This window comes from Taudactylus pleione, unplaced genomic scaffold (assembly GCF_031769625.1).
Source record: "Taudactylus pleione unplaced genomic scaffold, aTauple2 ptg000517l, whole genome shotgun sequence".
Taxonomy (NCBI): Eukaryota; Metazoa; Chordata; class Amphibia; order Anura; family Myobatrachidae; genus Taudactylus; species Taudactylus pleione.
The window spans coordinates 2,892,962-2,913,900 of NW_028284919.1; the positions used below are offsets into that span (position 1 = coordinate 2,892,962).

At 41.3% G+C, this 20,939-nt stretch overlaps 1 protein-coding gene across 1 annotated transcript in view; it reads left to right on the plus strand.

Annotated features, from left to right (window-relative positions):
- DPP6 (dipeptidyl peptidase like 6) overlaps positions 1-20,939 on the plus strand; it is a 587,423-nt gene that overhangs the window by 534,188 nt on the left and 32,296 nt on the right. The window contains exons 17-19 of the mRNA XM_088450360.1: positions 4,745-4,792; positions 18,109-18,207; positions 19,033-19,102. Coding sequence (XP_088306486.1) covers positions 4,745-4,792; positions 18,109-18,207; positions 19,033-19,102 — 217 coding nt within the window. The remainder of the gene's footprint in view (positions 1-4,744; positions 4,793-18,108; positions 18,208-19,032; positions 19,103-20,939) is intronic.

Below are 20,939 nucleotides of genomic sequence, written 5' to 3' on the forward strand. Positions count from 1 at the left end.
CGTATCTTTGGTAGTCATGGACGCTGGATCTAATGGGGCAGTCATAATAAATACAAAACTGTCTTTGCGTTTAATATTATTGCCAGTTTAAACACAGCGTCCAAAATCACAAAAGATGCAGGGGCTTTTCAAAGCGCTGTTTAGTAAATTTACCCTATAAAGTTACTCTGTTATGGTCTACCAACCACAAATGAGTAAGGTCTGTCGGACAGAGAACCTGCAGTGCTATTGCGAATCTAACGTATTCTGCCCCAATAGAAACAGAATCACACAGTTAAACAATTCGGTAAATAATCATTTCCTGCATGTAACAATCTGTCCCCACAGCAGCGGCACGAGACAGGCCGTGCTGTCTGTAGGATGCAGTCCCAGTTGCTGTCACAGGATAGAAAAAAAAGATTTAAAACCTTAGCTGCATCTCGACTAAAGTGTTTTTTTTTCTTGTATTTGTATGATAATATCTTAATATGAGAACTTCATGTATCAAATATAAATAATTCATAAGGAAACAAATAAAGAGATTTGCAATCGGCACATAGATATCACGCTCGCCAATTATCTCCGTTTTCCAGAGCTCTCCTCTCTGTGTCTATCGCTGGCAGCTGCTTTTTAAATCATTCATCAGTGTTTAAGAGGCAGACTATGGACGTGGGCTCAAACATCTGAATTCCCTTTGTTTACATTCTGGGAGTTTAGCTTCTAGTCTGAAATCAGCTACATAAACCTGGGAGAATATTGAGGAGATTGCATGTGAATGATATCCTGTAGAATTGTTTAAGTCATATCATCTTTTTGACTGTCAGCACATTTTTATCGAAGACGTTGGCATTAGTTTTCTTTTTATGCTGTGTATTTCATGTATTAAAGCACAAATGAAATACCGGTAAATATAAATAATGATGTATAACAGAAGAGTACAGAATACAGAGAGTAGAAAGATTTAGCATCTTGATACTGCATAACTGAGGTTGCAAGCTTGAAGTTTACAGGAGCATTCTTGCTTCATTATAGATAGGGAAAATTAATTCAATCCTGTATTTCAGAATTCTGCCGAATGCGCCAATTTCTCCAACTTCTATATCTGAAAATCAATGTGAATCCAAATCTCGGTTAGCAGAATCCAAAACCTTGCAAAGCACGATTCCATCTTTAAATTATATATGTAATTAACCTAATATTTTCCCCAAAATTGTGTGTGTTTTATTATTGTGATCTGCAGAAATAATAGGAGCCTGCAGTGATTTCACAGCACTACACACAATGATTGTGTGCATTAGACTAAAATTCACATAGTCTACTGCAGGCTTAGGCAATCATTGGCACTAATGCCACAAGATGGCACAAGAGGATGTTTAGTGTGGCACACACAGGGTCCATTCCTCTCCCCCTTCTCCACTTCCTTCCATCACAGAGGCACAGATGAGATATTTATTACCTATCTATGACTTTTGATATAATATAATGTATATATTTATGAACCATACATTAGGGGCTCATGTAATAGCCTTCGAGATGCAGAGATGGGCATGATCCAATGAGTCTGTCTGCATTTTTAAAGCCGTAATCATTTAAAAGGCCAAACTAGGTTGGTTTACCTTTTAAATGATTACTGCTTTAAAAATATGAGCATAATCTTTGGAAACACACCATGCCGGCATCTTGCAGGCTATTATATAGGCTATTACATACAAGTTGCTATATCTAAAAGATTTTTAAATGAAAACAGGTATAATGTTATCTACTAGTTTCATGCACATGACTTGCCCTCATTCATGCTCGTTAGAGCAGAATGGAGCCTCTAGTAACCCTTATAGCTTTAGATGATGTCACCATGGCAGCAAGGTACTGAAGACAGTTTAAAAGCAACTTATTGGAGTAACTCTGGATGCAAGATAATTCTTTTTTTTTTTCTCTATGGCCCAGATTTATCAACGAGTGATGTTCTTGTTATTATTCGTTACTAATCTTAAATGGTGCTCCGACATATCAGTTTCTTACTGTCACTTTTAAAACATGTCAGTTAGGAGCTGATAGGTTTGAGAACCATTTAATATGAGTAACGAGTGATAACAAGAATATCAATAGTTGATAAATCTGCATCATAGGGCTCTATTTATTAACATTATTTTTACTAAAATAAAGTGAAAAAGGCTGTTTTCACACCCTTTTCACATTATTTTAGTATCACCTATAGTTATTACAGGGCAATTGGAGTAGAATTCGTAAAATTCTACTCCAACCCCTAAGTAAGCAGATTGCATTTCCCATAATTGTAATGGGAAATGTGATCCGAACAAAGTTACTAAAAATAAATTGTAAAAAAATACCGGGGAAAGCCCTGTGATAATAGCACCACCTGGAGGTGGCGTTATCCAGGGTCTCCCCCGGTTACTGGGCTCCTACTCTGCTCTAAAAGGCAGAGCAGAGCTGGGAGCCGGTCCCAGTGATCAGCTGTGGTCTAAACAGACCACAAGCTGATACACTGCAAAAAAAAAATAGTCAAAAAAAAAATTCACTTACCTGACCAGTGGGACCGGTGGTCGGGGCTCCGGTGATGACCCCCCTCCGGTTAGCTGGTCTCCCATGCTGCACTGCAGCCCAGTCATCAGGTGACCGGGTCCCAGTGCAGTTTGGGATATCAGCTGACCAGAGGCATGGAAGACATCACCGGAGCACCGATGACTGCAGGTAAGTGCTATTAAGGGAGGGGGGGTCATGGGGGGGCTTGGCGACGGGGGTGGGGCTTAGCACCGGGGGGTAGCAGTGGTGGCCGGTCGGCGCATGTGTGGGGCACTAGTCATGGTGTTTTTTGGCGAAAATAACGTGACTAGAGTGCGGAGGGGATTCGCAGGGACAGAGCTTTCTCGCAAGCTCTGTCCCTGCAAGGGATTTGTAGTAAATCCCTGTGATATTGCCAGAATTTGCAATGCAAATTCAGTCGATAATATCACACTACAATCTGCATTACAAATGCGGATTGTAGTAAATAGAGCCCATAGTGAGAACTGTGGTTTCAATGGAATCTGTAAAGCATATGCACATAAAGCATTTTTAATGGCCAATTTGGTGATATTGGACCAAATAGGCAATAAAGGCTGCATGTAAGATTTACTGTGAAAGATTACTGTATTTGCCAATTATTTACAGACTACGAATGTGGTCGCTAACAAGGCAGAAAATAGTCCCTTGCAATTTGTTTTTGTTCACCAACTAAATGCCTGGATCAGTCTGGTCATGCATATGTGTGGCCAAAGTAATATAATAAATATTAGTAACAGAGCCGTAACTAAACTTTTTGGTGCCCTGTGCCAGAAAGAGCATTGTTGCCCCCCCCATTATTTTTCAAATAGGGACATAAGATACGTACCCGAAAAAGGACCATGGCCTCATAGGGAAGGGCCAGGGAAGAGATAGGGGAGGCCAGGAGACGCTGGGGATAAAAGAAGAGGAAGCTACAAGTAAGAATGATAATAAACAGAAAATTGATAGGCCAGAACAGGTCGCACTACCCTAGTTAAGGCCCTGATTAGTAAGCAATATTAGTAATTACAAGGGAAAAATAAAATAATAACCACGCTCTTATATGTTGACAAACAGCAGCATGTATTAATTAATTAGAAAATATTGACTATATATATAAAAGAGTAGAATAATACATATATTATCTCTTAATGCTTACTTTAAAACATATATACAATGTATAAACCTAAAAAAATCAAAAGTACAAGAGATAGTACAATATTTACACAATAATACAGTACATTGTATTTGTTGATTGTTAAAACCCTTTTGAAAGGGTCCACAATAAACCTCTCTTAGTATTTGTTCTTTTGTTGTTGTAACTGTAGAAAATAGTGCAATGAAATCCACTGATCCTTAAGATCTTTTAACCAGATAGCCACGTCCGGCTAAATTGATTACTTGATATTTTTAGTGAATTATATATTAAATGAATCAGTCACCAAACAATATTGCAGCAATGCCCGAATTAAAGCCGTTAATTGCCAGGATCCACCATATTCACATTGCTCATATATAGTCAATCATTGGATTAATAGAAGGAGCAGAGAGAAGTGTCCCAAACTGTGTTGCTTATATAAATATTAAGTTATCTGTGTGTACACAGCAGGTTATCTATATCTCTGCACTCTGATACGGGGTCGTTGTCACTCACCCGATAAATATGTGTCCAAACAAGGAAGATGTGCAGGAAATGTTGTTGCTTTTAGCACTAGCAGCGTTAGGCTCAGGACTCGCCATCCGCAAGGAATAAACGGCGGACGCCGTATTCACGTCTCCTATGTAGCCTCACACTAGTCCAGGTGTGTGTATCTCACCGTAGGTGGTATGGGGAGATAATGTTTGCTGTGGCACTTGGTAGTGCTAAGTTTGGGGCTCTCTCATAACAGAACAGCGACCACCATGTTTAAGTTTTCAATGCGGTTGTACTGGGCTGCATTCGGCAAAGCATGGTGTGCAATTCAGCTGGTTCCAAATATAAAAATGTCTCTCCCTAACGCGTTTCTTCCCCGGCTGGGGATTTCCTCAGAGAGGTGTGTTATTAGTAATTAGTCATTTATTTTGGCTTGTCCGGCACCATGAGAGTATTTCTGTAAAAATAAAGACCATGAATTCTAAAAGATTGTTATATTAGACAATATATGGAATGAATGCTTATACTATTAGCTACTAAAAAGTGTTTTTAGTTCACAAACATTTTTGTTTACTTTAATTTTTTTTACAGGTCCAAGAGTTCCTATCGTAACTATTCACAACACAAGTGATAACCAAAGTAAGTGGAAATGTAAAATCAAATTATTTCTGATATAAGGGTATTCCAAAGCGTTTTTATGAAAATCCTCATAAAACTGTAGTTGTCAGAGGATCTCCACATAGGTTAAGTATACCTTGTATGTATTAAGAGGAGATCGCAACAGATATTGGACATACTGTATCTCTATTTGCGATTGCAGCAGCAGCCCCTGTAGGTTCCTGCGGGGACTGTGAAACTGTTAAATATACCCAGCTCCGAAAAGCTAACTACCCCTTGCGCATGCGTAGTCCAATGACCGGTTATATGCATTTAGCAATCCAGGTGCTAGGTGTCACTTTACTGTTTTTCTCTTCACAGGGACTGGCTCTTATCGGAGCACATATACCTGCCAGCAAATATTGATAAAGTGCCCCAATAAATACTCAGAAATTCTTATTGCTGTAACATATAATCTGCTGTGGATACACAGTTTTATATGATTGCTTTGGGTCTTATGACAGCTGATGCAGCAATGTTTATAAACCTTGTCTGCAAGTTTATGTACTATAAGTTAAATTTTTATTTATTTTGCTTTTCTTTTGTATTCATACTGTTCCTGTTTATGCAAGTTAAAAGGCGCTGCGGAACCCTTGTTGCGCAATATAAATAATGGATAATAATAAATTGTATGTGACTTGCTATTTTTATTATTTTTAATTATTTTATTTTCTAACGATTGTGCTTTACTGTACAGTAGTTTGAACTTTATTTATATTTCACTAACCAGGTTTTAAAACTATACACAGTAGTAGTAGAAATCTAGATGCAAAAAGTTTCATGGGTCATTATGTGGCAGAAAAACACTAAATTGATGGCATGTGGTTCCAAAAGTAAGAAGATGAAAAAGTTATATCTGTTCCTTTGTAGCTCTACAACATTGTATTTAAAAATATAGTTTAAATTTGAAAAGCGTATTAGTGTTAATACATTAATATGTAAATATTTGCAACAATTACAATGCTAGTACTGTACATTATGGACTGGATGCAGAGGACTACACAGGGGTGTATCTATAACAGGTGCAGGGTGTGCAGTGCTCGCGGGCCCATGGATCCACATCGTACACCCTGCACACCCATATACTCTTTAATATGGTGGCATCCATTTTTCCGGTGACTTGCAGTACTGCTTGTCTTGGGAAAATGGTGCAGACGCCATTTTCCCAGAGACCCGAGCATGCACAATAGATTCTGGCACTAAACCAGAATCTACTGCTGCACCCGCCGTCCGCCTCGGCAGTGGAACCGATAGAGAGAGGAGGGGGGGGCATGCACTGAGTCTCCTCTCTTAAAACGCCCCTGGGACTACACCAGAGTGTCTTGCGTGATATCACTGCATGCCCAGAAACGTGACTGTGCGCATATGCATGTACCCTTGCAGATTTGCTTGATTCTGCCACATACACCTGCCAGTGCCTGGATAGGCGGGATGGGTGCGTTCTAACACAGGGCCCGATTCAGAGATGGACGGTATTGCACAGCCACAAGGAAACGGGTTTGCAATACTATTCAACAAAATGCAGGGCTGGTGCTACGTGTCCGGGCACACAGCGCCGTCCCACGCTCCCCCTCCGCCCCTTCCTTCACTGCGTCCTCCCCTTGTGCTTAATAATTACCCAGTGGGTGGAAGGGGGGTACGGGTCTTCTACAGCAAGTCCCCGGCACCCTTCAGTGTGCCTGGAGCCAGCCCTGACAAAGTGTAAATGCAGCAGGATGTGTCTATAGGAAATATACACCTCCTGCATTGCATCTGCGATCCAAAGCAGCGTCCATAGACGATCGTTGCTCCTTTGGCCAGGCTGCATAAGCTGAGACTTACTCAGCCTGGCCTGTCCATGGCAGCTTTCGAGGCAGACCCTGGCCTTGTCACTCCGACACAGACGCAGGCCTCGTCAGTCCTGGAAAAAGGGGGGGGACTCACCTCCGTTTCCAGAAATGCTGGCCAGGAATGCCTCCGCTACACCTCCAACACTCTGAAGCCTGTCATTCATGCTGCGGCATGGAGACACAGCGAGTGAACTCACAGATGGAAGGATGTACATGAACCGTACACATCCTGCGCATGTGCAGTCCTCCCACCATCGGAGATGTACGCTAACCATCGGGTTAGTGTACATCTAAACATCTAAGGCCCATAGACCATGTGCAGTAAGCAATTGTGACCAGATGCAAACAGGGTGTGTGAGAAGTCATACAATATATGCCGGATATCATAGGAAGGTGGGAATAGAGGATGATGATGATGGTCCCATAACTAGCAAACAACTTGCTCTTGGCTGTTTGCGAAATCTCCTTTGACTCTGGTTGGCAACTTCTGCAACTCACAAGCAAATGTTTTGTATGTGTGTTTTTTTCATACACAAAACTGGGAGTTGTTTATGTTGTATTAGATAGCTTTCGCAGTGCTCAGCAGTTTATTGATCCCCAATGTCAGTTTTTGAAAATAAATTAAATGGCTATAAGGATGGGCAAGTGGGAGGTAAGAATATATTTTGCTACTGCCATCCACCGGCATTCCTCTTAAGTTAGTTGCTGCTTTGCATATGGTAACAATAAATCAGCATTTTTTTTAATTAATGCATATTGCGTCTGCGTTTTGGGTCGTAATTGTGGCCAACTCTGCACCAGCGCCGATATCTCTATGCACTTACTCTTACCACCAGAATAACTATTTCTCTTATTTTTCTTACTGGGCACATAAACATGTTCACGTTACTGTCATTTAGCAGTTGGTGTAAAATGATGCCCAATTGTTTTATTCATGTTTTTAGCCATATATTTGACATAGATCATTTAGGATCATTACTTATTAAAATGTTAACATTTTAAATGCATGTTCTAAATTATTCATCATTTTGATGTTTAACCTGCCAGCTGATATCCATAAAACCCTACACTCAGCAACAGTTTAAAATGCTAATATGTACATATTAATTGTATACTGTAGTGCCGAGTAGCCACTTGCCGATAATGAAGGACTGCACGATAAAGATAACAATATGATATCGTCAGATTGACCATCAAGTTCGGGCGATGAGCAATGTCGAAAACGAAGAGCGGGAGCGTGCATCGCTGGTCGTTTACAACATGTTATTGGACGTTTTATGAACGATTAATGAGCGATTGAACGATAATGATGTCGTTATCGTTCAATCGCTCATTTTAATCGGCAACTGGATACGCACATTAACTGTGCTATTATAATGTCAGACAAGATAAAGTTTTAACAAGGTGTGTGACGCTCTTAGGGAAAGAATTGAAGTGTTAAGACACATATGGGGAGATGTATAAAACCTTCAAAAAAGAAAAAATTAAGCTGTTGCCCAAAGTAACCAATCAGCTTCTACCTGTCATTATATCGAATGTACCAGATAAATGATAGCTGGAATCTGATGGGTTGCTAACTTGCTATGGGCATCTTCTCCACTTGTCCTCTTTAGACAGTTTGATAACTCTCCTCCACAGGTGCGGATTTATCAATGGTCACAAAGCATGGAATTTGTACTAGCCATAGGACTTTTCACACTTTGGGGTATATGTATCAAATCTTGGAGAGAGATAAAGTGGAGAGAGATAAAGTACCAACCAACCAGCTACTAACTGTCATTTTTCAAGTACAGTTTGAATACAGTTAGGAGCTAAATGGTTGGTACTTTGGGGCCTATTCATCATACCTAAAAATTTGATGGAGGTAATTAGGTTTAGAACTTGCATGGAGTTCTACCCAATTACCGGAGGAATTCATAATTCCTCCGCTCCATAACTATCTATTCTGAAAAACTGTCATTTTTGCGATGACAGCTTTTAGGGAAATAGACAGTTATCCCTCTCTACTCTACCTTACCGCAGCTGGAATCTGTGCTACGCATGCACTGTTACATTCGTAAAACCAGCGCATGTGCAGCACTGCCTACAGCTGCGGTAATTTTGTGTCCTCCTCACCCCCCCTCCTCCCTCCGCTCACCTCCCCCCATCCCCGCACTTACCTGCCTGCTGCAGTGTCTCCGGCTCCGGTGGCTGGTCTGACACGTGTTCTCACAGTAGACCACAGTAGAAAGAGGCTAAACGTCATCTTACATGGACGAACATCATCATTCCTGGACTTTTGTCCAGGAATGATGATGTTCGTCCATGTAAAATGACGTTTAGCCTCTTTCTGAGTTCCGTTTTTTTGGAGGGAAAAATCCGAACTCAACGTGCAAACTCGAACCTATCCGAGCCTGCACATCCCTAATATATATATATATATATATATATATATATATATATATACTTATATGGGTACAGACAAGGCTGTCCTGGCACGTAAAGGAAACTTTTGGTAACTGGCTGACATTCCTTTGTAAAAACTCTCCAATTAGTATTCTGCCCACTTTTAGTTTTGACGCCTGTCTCAGGACCTTTCTTTACTTTAAATGTGTTATGCCCAATTTAGCTGCTAAGAGGTTAAAACAATTTTCTGTAATTGCAAGTACAGGATAAGTCCTTTAATTTTTTTCAATTTAGCTGTCAATATTGTCAGCATGAACGTTTCATAGCACACAACAGGGAATAGAATAATATGACACATTTAAATAAACAGCCTGCGGGTTGGCCACAGATGGGATGTAAATTATTAAAGAGCTTGTTATCTCAGGCACTTATTATATAGTATATCACCGTTAATTGTTTTTTTTATCATAACAATAGAAAAACAACTATTTAGCAAATCTTAAATTAAAGTTCTCTACCAGTTAATATTTACTTTTAATGCAAATCTAAAAACAGAAGTGCTATGTAATGTAGACATTTTCAGCTAATAAACTCATTAAGATATTTTATCCACAAAATACTGTATAAAATCTGCTCACAACCTCATGTTTATTCCTATTATGCTTGGCAGATTTAACTGCTACAAAAAAGAAGTAGAGAACATAAATCAGATCATAAGGTCTACAAAAAAGAGCTTGTCTTCATTTTACTGTTATAAAAGGGATTTAACCAACACAGTCAGCACTATATTATAATAGAATACAAGAAGAAATCATTAGATATTGCCCAGTATTATGTGTAGCACACAGTGGACAGCATTTATACAGTCAGGGCTGCCATCAGAAATTGTGGGGTCCAGGACTGACAAAATAGGCAGGGCCCCTGGGCCCCCTCCCTCTACTGCTAAGTCTAATTAATTATTACTTATTTTATCGCCTCTTCCTTTTTTCCTTTTGGCTTCTTCTCCTCCTGGGCTGGCTGGCGCTGCTCCTCATCTGACCTCTCCCTTCCAGTGGTGTGAAATCATGCACCCCAACTCCAAAGAAAATTTTTTTTTATTGAACAAGTGCAGGAGCAAACGCAGGATTTTCTGAGGGGGAGGTGTGGGGGGGGAATGTCTAATAAAATAATAAATAAATTTGCCCTTCTGCTCCACGGGAGGTTTCTGTCCTCCCTGAGCTCGCCTTAGGACTCCTGCGTTATGGTTTGACAGGTGTACCGCCCCAGTCAAACTACCCACCTGCCACTGTCCCCGGAGCGGGTCGCGCGACGGCCGGGTGAAGGGCCGGGCGCTTGGAGCCAGAAGCGAGAGCCCGCTCGGGGCTCGCCCCCCCGCCTCACTAGATAAGTGAAAAAACGATAAACACACACATACACATATAATATATACAGCATATAACACACATGTATATGTTATCTATAACACATATATCCACGCTAACATATGTACATACATCCACACTAAAACATACATACACATATATACACACTAACATACATATATACACATATATACACTAAAACATACAAATATATACATACACATATATACACACTAACACTTACAGACATACATACCCATATATGCACACTAACACAGACATATATACACACTAACACATACATATACAGTACATACACATATATACACACTAACACATACAGACATACATACCCATATATACACACAGACATATACAGTACATACACACTAACACAGTGTTAGTGTGTATATATGTGTATACAGTACATACACATATATACACACTAACACAGACATGTACAGTACATACACACTAACATTGCAATATTAGGCCCCGCCCCTAAGGAATGATGTGATTTGCGGGTGTGCGGAGGGCGGGGCTTGACGCATTGGCTCCGCCCCCGCTAAAAAAAAGCAGACCGAAGAGGGGAATAGGGGAATCGGGAAGGAAGGGGGAGGGAGGGGTTTCTCAAATGGGAGCAGGTCTATTTAATGAAGTAGTGTATGCCGCCAGGTGGTAGCAGCGCCCCACTCCCTTTTCACTCAAGGGGGACTATGCAGCAGTTGTAGGAGCAGGCATGGGCCCCCTCCCGTTCTGCCAGTGTCCGGGCCCGGGACTCGACTACCGGCAGTCCCCCCCTGATGGCGGCCCTGTATACAGTGCTTTGTATGTGCACAGCAAATCACTCTGGTTTTATGCTGGTGTATCACACTGGACTTATGAGATGTCACTGCTACAGTAGTGCAGCACAGATGGTGTAATGGTTAGCATTACTGCCTCACAGCACTGAGGTTGTGGGTCGATTCCCACCACGGCTCTAACTGTGTGGTGTTCGTATATTCTCCCTGTGTTTGCGTGGGTTTCCTCCCACACTCCAAAAATATACTGGTAGGTTAATTGTCTCCCTACAAAAAATTAACCCTAGTGTGTATGTGTGTATGTGTGTGTGCATGTGATAGGCAATATAGATTGTAAGCTCTTCAGGGGCAGGGACTGATGTGAATGGCCAAATATTCTCTCTGTAAAGCGCTGCAGAACATGTGTGCGCTATATAAATAACTGGTAATAACAATAATAATACAGTAGCTGGAAGAATTAGTTTGAATGGAAGTGAGAAATCTGAATAGGTACAAGCAGGGCCGGTGCAAAGTGTCTGGGCACCCTAGGCAACATTTCATCCATCGTTCCCCCCCAGCTCCCACCAATACTATGCTATACCATGCAAAATGCCACAAAGCAGTGTCCCAAATTCATATTATACTATATAGAAATGCCCTAACTAATATGCCACAGAGCAGAGCCCCAAAATCATAATGTGTCTCATAACACTGCCCCCAATAATACATAATATGCCATACATCTGTGCCACAAATTCATTATATGCTACACAGCTGTATCCCCAATTAATAAGTATGCTATACATCAATGCCTCCAATACATATGCCACACAGCTGTGCACCTAATATATTGTATGCCACATAGCCATGAATTATGCCATACAATGCCCCTAATACATATGCCACACATGTGCCCCAAATGTTTTATATGCTATACAGCTGAGTCCCAATACATTATGCAATACATCTATATCCCAATATATATTTATGCCACACATCTGTGCCCCATTATATGTCGGCACCCATTAACCACCCATCCCTCACCCTGCCTGCACTCATAAAACCCACACACATACCCTCCAGACACACTAAGCTTGTCTGCTGTCTGCAAGCCTGTCTGCACACACACAAGCCCCCACCACCTACACACACCTTAATCAGCCTTGTTCATCAGTAGACCCAGCCGGGACTGAAAGTAACATCCTTTTTTTTGTGGACTCAGTGGTGCCCTCCAGTGGCAGTGCACTCCAGTGGCCTAAAGCTGCCTAATGGTAGCATCGGCCCTGGGTACAAGCAGTGGCGGCTCCAGAATTTGGTCTGCAGTCCAAAATTCAAAAAAGGGAGCCATACCAACTGCCAGTGATTCCTGGCAGGCGATGTTTGGCAGCATTTGAATTTTGGACTGTGCTGCAGCTCCAACTCTGTAGCCACCACAGGGTACAAATGTACATTACATTACAATTCTTCTATATGACACTTTAAATCTATCCTTTTTCATGTTCTCCTAAAATGTTACTGTGTTTAGTGTCATTCATGGCTTAATATAATGTGGTGGACTGTACAACATTACCTGTTAACCGTTACCTCACTGTCTGTCCAATGCATCCATTAACTGGCAACATTTAGCTCTCTGACCAATCAAAGTCATGGTGGTGGAAACACTAATGTATATGACAACAACCAAACTACGCTACAATAAATGTATCTTTACAAAATGTTACATGATCCCAAATTCATCGATGACATATAAAAATGTTTAAAAGAGGACAGGCTATATGTAGTCATTAGTTTTTTTACCCAATGTGTTCCCAAATCATTGAATAGATCTGGGAACATGGATGAACTTCTGTAAATGCTGCTTGTTCTATTTTTGTCTGAGATTAGCTACAAGTACAATGATTATTGTCAATTAGTTCTTCAATAGAGGTCTGTGATCATTATTTTTAGCTTACTCTTATTGTGTTGCTCACTTTAGCGGTGCTCACCATCTGTTGCATGCTGTTTAGAGCAATGTACCAGCAGATGTCACCACCTAAGTCTGCTGTGGTTGTTTTGCTTGGATTGTGTGAGACTGTTGTCACTTTAGTGTCATTATACCAAGCTTGTCAAAGGTAAATAACCCCAAAATTTACATTTTCAAGATTCCAGCAATGAGGGAAAAGTAAATTGTTTAGATAAGTATTCCTACCACCTGTGTTACTCAGAGATGCTGCTTCTCAACCAACTTTAGGGCAATGGGCCTGATTCAGTACGGATCGCAACTGCGATTACGCACATAGTCTCACTGCAATAATATGCTAATGTGTGCGATCGCAATGTAATCTCAGCACAAGGACGGCCACTTTCCCTTTCTCACATCGGTAATACTTAGCAAGTCTGCGAAACCATCAGTAACATCGAGTACAATCGCAGCCTCACACTCACTTGCACCAGGTCTGACCTTACTCAGGACTGCTAACCTCATCACACGCTGTGAGTACACAAGCTGCGTACGGCATTGCAGTGGCTAATTTTTGCATGCCCCTGTAACAGCGTTCAAACGCTCTGGCACACCCTGCGTTTCACCGACAACCCCCCTGTCACCTCCCTGAAACAGCACTTCCTGTCAATCACTCTGCGATGGGTCTGCGTAGTCACTGCAATCACAGTCCTGATCGCAGTGGAGCGTTTGTGCATGCGCACTGCATTGCATGCGCAGAACACAACGATCGCCTGATGACGTCCGTAATCGCAGTTGGGTTTGATAGTGAATCAGGACCAGTGTCCCTAATAGATCTGCAAATAGCCACACACACTTTCCCCACCAGCAGTTGCAGTCTCTATTCTGCTACCATGTACATCAAGTGTTTCCCACATCTTTTCGATTGCAAGCTCATTTGGGCAGGACCATATTTACTGGGGATGTAGTTAATAGACCAGCGGACGCAATGCCGCCGGTCTAAATCCCAACTCGTCCTGCCCGACAAGGGACTTAAGATAGCCTATTTTAATCCCGACGCCGGAAGACCGACCCCCGCCATCCCGATTATTCTCTGATGGGTAAGTGTAACACTTAGCCCGGGGATGGGAGGGGGGTTAGGTTTAGGAACCCACGGGGGGACTTAGGGTTAGGCACTCCCCCCGGGGAAGGTTAGGGTTAGGCTAGGGAAAGGGGGGGTTAGGGTTAGGCACCCCCCCCGGGAGGGTTAGGTTTAAGGTGCAGGGAGGGGGGTTAGGTTTAGGCACTCCTGGGGGGAGGTTAGGGTTAGGCACTAAAGGGGGAGGTTAGGGTTAGGCACCCCTAAAGGAGGGTTAGGGAGAGAAAGGGGAGGGATAGGTTTACCTGTCGGGATTTCGACCCGCTGGGCTGCCGCTGTCGGTATTTAATCCGGCAGGCTAAACAGCCGCCGGCATTACATACCAATTCCATTTACCATCCTTAATTTGTGTCAGGATTCCCTCATTATAGAGCACTGCGGAATATGTTAGTGTCTTATAAATAAAAGATAGTAACCTTAGGGTCGAAAAGCTGAAACAGAGTTGCAGTAACATCACCGAACACTTCATGATCCCCTCAATGTACAGCGCTGAGTAATATGTCAGTGCTTTATAAATAAAAGGAATTTACTCATAATCTGCTACAGGGGAAAAGGCTTAAACAGAGTTGCAAAAACATCACTGGCCTTGGACCTAAGTATTATTCAACCTTCTGCGAAGTTAGTAAATTTGCCACTGCCCAGCAGCACCTCCCTAACATGACATCCTCCTACAGAGAACTGCATGAGAGTATGATGGACATGAGACATGTTTTTGGAGCCCATATATAAAACGCGAAAACAGTGCACAATAAGATGTTATATAAAAACCCTCTCGGTCTTTCTGAACTTCTAATAATCACTTTTGCAATTTTAAATTGTGTACAAATAACTGAAAGGGCGTCCCATATAGCACAGCATCTTATCTCAGCCCTTTTGGAGAATATATTGCAGAGGGAAGAGGCTCTGCATCCGCCATACTAGGAGCACCACCTGAAAAGTGCAATCTCTTCCCATTTAAGCTATCAAGTCCATTTCCTCCTATGACTAAGGGTAAATATTGTGCTCTTATAGCTGATACTCTCTTGATGGCCTTTGCCAAGTACTCTCCTATACAAACAGGTGTTATAAGACAAAAAATAAGTGCATGATTTCATAAAATGCCCTTTCTGCTGTAGTCACATATTTTGCAGTTTGGACATTACTTTATTGTCTTATGCAAAAAAAAATGTACTTATCCTATCTTTCTAAAGCAAAAATCCAGAATGACCCTGTAAAGTATAATACACTACAGGTTGAGTCTCCCAAATCCAAATATTCAGAGATACGGAATATTCCGAAATACGATTTTTTTTTTAGCATGACTGAGATAATGAAACCTTTGATTTTTCATGGTTCAATGTACACAAACTTTGTTTAAGGCCCAAATTTATTAAAAATATTGTATAAATTACCTTCAGGCTGTGTGTATAAGGTGTATTTGAAACATAAATGAATTTCTTATATGTACACAAACTTTGTTTGAGCCACAAAATGATTGAAAGTATTGTATAAAATGACCTGCGGACTGTGTGTATAAGGTGTATATAACACATAAATGCTTTCTGTGTTTAGATTTGGGTCCCTTTCCCAAGATATCTCATTATGGTATGCATATATTCCAAAATACTGAATATTCCGATATCCAAAATACCCCTGTTCCCAAGCATTTTCGATATGGGAGACTCAACCTGTATAATCAATGCTGTTGTAATTGTATCATGGGATATTAGTGTTTGTTTAGGAACCTTTTAATAGAAATATTGTTCAAGGAGTTTCCTGGGGATGTTTTAACTCCTTATTGGCAATTTATAAAGTTTATCTGTTCTGATGTATGTAAGTGTGTGTTAGCATGTAATAAATAACTTGATAATGGATAATTGTAAGAATATTTTGGACGTTCATATTTAACTGAGAAGCAGCATTTTCTACTCCATTGAATTATGCATTCCCAGTGGCTCTAATACTGAACCATAGTGTCCTCTAGGAGATATGCCAATCTCCTCTAAGCCATAATTATTTAGCCATGCTAGCAATTATAGGAACAAACAGAAAACTCTGCTGAATTCCCTTGAGTGACAGGCATCTTTCAGCTGATAAAGCAAATTCTGAGTCTTAATTAAATGAAAATCCCTATAAAGAATTGAGTTTATTACACTTTTTTTTACTTTTATAAACAAAATTATGCATTTTTTTTGTTATATCTTTTGTTATAGTTTTTTGTTTCATTTACAGTAAGATGAGGTTTCATATATTTAGAAATTCCATATAATATTTTGAATAGTTTTTGCAATATATTGTAGTAAAATCAATAAAATAGTATAGACCATCCATATAATATATAGTGAGAATTTCAAAAGGCTCTATGAGCATGAGCACTTTTGTATTGTTTGTTTGTGAACAAACAATTGCATTTTAATGCAACCACATTAATATGCAATTGAAACACACACATTACAATTTTGACTTGTCAAAGCAGAAAGTACTCTAGTCATTAATTCATGTGCAATGTAAAACAGCTGTAAAATCATTGAATCGTGCAATTTCAAACTGTACTTTAGTCAGTATCAATTCAATGTCTCTTATGAAAATATTCCATTTAATACTTTGGAATTGTTGATCAATTTGGGGTTGTTCACGTTTGGAAATCTGACATTGATTTAAACTGACCCACATAAAGCAAATAGAGGAGCCTCAAATTGGAAACTGGAATATAGACCACATATAGGACCTCATTCAGAGCTGCTCGCAAAATGAGGGCAACCGTTTCCTCTTTCAAATCCGGCCTCCTGGTCTGCTCGCTAAGCTGTGGGTGACCACCCACAGCTTTAGCGAGTGACCAGGTGATGGTTGCGATGGTCGAGACCATCGCGACCATCGGGGCTTGCGACGAGACCCGTGGGGTTGGGTCTCGTCTCCCGCAAGCACCAGGTAGCTTCCTGCTCTAACAGAGCAGGAAGCTACCTACTGACATCACTGCTGATGTCAGTAGTGCCGTCTACATACGGCAGGCGTTCCTTCAGGAATGCCTCCGTTTGTCCGACCAACCCCCCTCCCCGCCTACAAAACGGGGTGAACTGTCGATCAACATCGACAGCCGCCCCTTTTGTAGCGAGCCCCGGAGTGAGGGAATTTGTGACTCGCTCCGGAGCTAGCGCACGCGCACTGTGGCCGCTGCACATGCGCAGGGCCTCACCATTGACCCGCTTGCGAGCGGGTCTGAATGAGGTCCATAGACCATACTTTGTTTTATGTGATGCTGAAGATTGAGATTTGCACAACACTTATAAAGTCATCTGAAAGTGGAAGATAACTTATACCCCTTTTCCACCAAAATTCCGGGTCTGACTCGGAGTTGGAACAGGGTTCCTATCCGGATCAGGCCCGGAATTTAGCTGGCGCCGACTCGGGATATTCCCACACCGCAGTCAGGTCTGCATAGGCCCAGCTTTTCCGGCGTGAAAGTGGACGCTTAGAGATGACGTCATCTCCAAGAGCCACTGAAGCCGGACCAATCGGCTGGCTTGCGGCGCACTGCAGGTCATCAAGACCCGTAGTGCGCCGTAAACAGAAGCAGGGTTTCACGGGTTACTCACGTGTTAAACCCTGCTATTTACCTGGGTTGGATTACCGGGTCACTCGACCCGGCGATCCAACCCTCACCACTTTTACACCAAGGAGCTGCCCGGATTAACCCTGCAATAACCCAGGTTTTAGCTCCGGTGTAAAAGGGGTATTAGTGTTTTATGCCATCAAGACATTAAGCAAATGGCTGATGATTAATGTTGAATTAAAAAAAAAAAAGCCAAAATTAATGTAGTTGGTCACAAAAGTCAGATCACAATTTCCCACATATTGTAACATTTACATATTTATTTATTTATATTTCAGGTCTGATTGAGCTGGAGGACAATTCTAAAGTGAAAGCTGCCATAGAAAAGAGACAAATGCCTTACTCTGAGTATGTACAAATCCCAGTGGATGACTACAGTAAGTTGAAATAAATATACAACATATTTATAACATACAATCTCTTTAAGCCATGTGATCTTTGGCTTTTAACACTGATCATTCTGATTTGGTTAAACTGGAGAATATTTGGCCCTCAGCGGGCAAATCAATTAATTATAATGAATTTGCAGTCGATATTTGCAACTGCACACATCCCTGATAACTGCGAGATAGCAACATTGCAAGGAAAAATCTGCAATGTTGGTGGTCACAAAGTGCCAAAGAAATGATCGGACTACTGGTAACTTATGGCCATTGCCGCTAATTGAATTGTTCCCCACATAATTATATATATACTCTATATAAAGACTCTATATAAAATTAATATTCATCATTAGTATTAGTAAGGTTTGAAATTATTTATGGGTAAAAGCTAATATAAAATATAATTCCAAAAATGCATTTTGTGCTAAGTTTATTTCAACAGTGTCGTATTTTTTGTATTTATATAAGGCCTCTGCGTGTTAAAACTACATGTTTTAGTTGCTATTAATGTAGCCGCTCAAGGGCATTGGCTCTAATTTAAGGAAAATTGTCTGTGATGTTAACAGACGCAAGAGCAAAGCTATTATCAGTATGTTGTTAATAGTCAACTTGATACATGACGCCTGTATTGTTAATCTTAAGGAACAAGATAGAGTAATAGATCTAACAACAATTCAATTTGCGACTGCTTGACTGGCTGTTTCACTTAATGATTCTGTGCTTAATTTGACCTGAACTAACCCAGAGCTATCTCAATAGCAGTTGTTTTCAATAGCGAGCATGAAACAAATCTTAAAATGTTCTATTTTATTTTCCTAGAATTACCAATGCAGATTATCAAACCGGCAACCTTCATAAACACAGCACATTACCCCATTTTACTTGTTGTGTGAGTATGACCAATAATGTTTCAAACATGTTTTTTTTAATGCCCACCATAAAAATGAAGAATGTGTTGGTGTATTTGTGCCTTCCTTGCACACATAAATATCATGCATAATGCAACTGTAGAATAGTTTGATTTGAACTGAGAAACCAATATAAACAGCAGTCAAAGTTCTTAAAAAGATGAATGTTGTCTAAGCAGGAATTGTCTAAGCCAGTGGTTCCCAAACTGGGTGCCATGGAACCCTGGGGTGCCACGGTGTGAGGTGGTTCCCCAGACTGCAGGGTGCCGCTACAGGTAGTATGTTTTTCTGACATAGTTTTTATATCAATGGGCCATATGCATCAAGCCTTTTGTTACTTAACTCATGTGGAATTTACCATTTCAAAATTATGTTAAGTGTTGGGTCAATATAGCTACAGCAAAATGCAGAAGATTTCTCAGAAGTCACCTGCAAAAAGATACTTAATGCTTCAGAATGCAGACTTTTCAGTGGCGGCTCCAGAGATCGGCTACAGCACAGTCCAAAATTCAAATACCAACTGCCCTTCCAACCGCTACCAAATATCGCTGTCCGGAACTCAGTGGCAGTTGGTGTGTTTCCTCTATTTGAATATTGGACTACGCTGCAGCCCCACGTCGGAAGCTACCACTGCTCATTATTCTCAATGGGGACTGCAATTTGACCCCTCTGTACCAGGTACCTCATTCAGACCCGCTCGCTAGATGCATTCGCTCGCACGATGTGCATGCAAATTTGGGAAGGCAAGCAATCGCACGGCAAGGCATTAGCATGCCCTCTATGTCTTGGCGTGCGATCGCATTGTGTATGCAGACGCCCACCAGCCTGTCTTAAGACGTCCTCTTGCACACGTCATCTCCAGGAAGTGTATGCAACCATCGGTACATTGGGTACCATCGGATGCGATTGCAGCGCTTGTGGTTGACCATACCCTACCACAAGCACTTCAGTGTAAAATCCAGCCAGGTGACGTGTACTATGACGCTGCCTCTTAATTTTGCACGCCTCTGAAACGGCGTTGAGACGCTCAGGCACGCCTGCGTTTGCACCTCCACTCCCCCATTTTTAATGACCAGCCCTTGTCACCACCCACAAACGGCTTCTTCTGGCAATCATTCTGCTGGGCAGTCTATACGCAGCGAGCGAACGCTTCCCGATCTCTCGCAGTGCTTCGCGCACTGTGATGCATGCGCATAATGCGAACCATCGGCAGCTACGAGCAAACGCATCTTAGCAAGCGGGTCTGAATCAGGTCCCCAGCTCCAAAAAGCGTGGCATTTTGGAGCTTGGTCCGCATAATTCAGAGCTGCAGTTTCCACATGATTTAAGTAAAAAAAGGGGCTTGATACATATGCCCCTTTTAAAGTTTATACTCTCATGGAAATTGCAAAACAAACTGGGAGCGCTTAAATATCACAAAGATGTTTAATTAATAAACACTGTACCATACATAATAAATAACAATATATATATATAAGAAAGACGCACTGTGGCCACAGGAAAATGAATAAATAAATGAATGAAATATTAAAACAAGCATAAAATAAAAAAGGGGGGTGGTCAGTAATAAATGAATAATGCTGTATAAAAATGCCTGTTTTGTTTTTATCCAAATAGTTAATGGAGCCTCAAAAAGACTTCTTATTCACTCCGTCTGTAAACAGCATAATGCAGGAGCAATGTCTATAATTCTATCAATATCTATAGTCCTATCGCATGGAGTCAAGGGGACATGGTGCGGCGTGGGTGAGCTGCCGGCTGTATCAGCACAATGAGCGTCTGAGTTAGAAGATGGACAGTCCCGTCCTGCAGTATTTG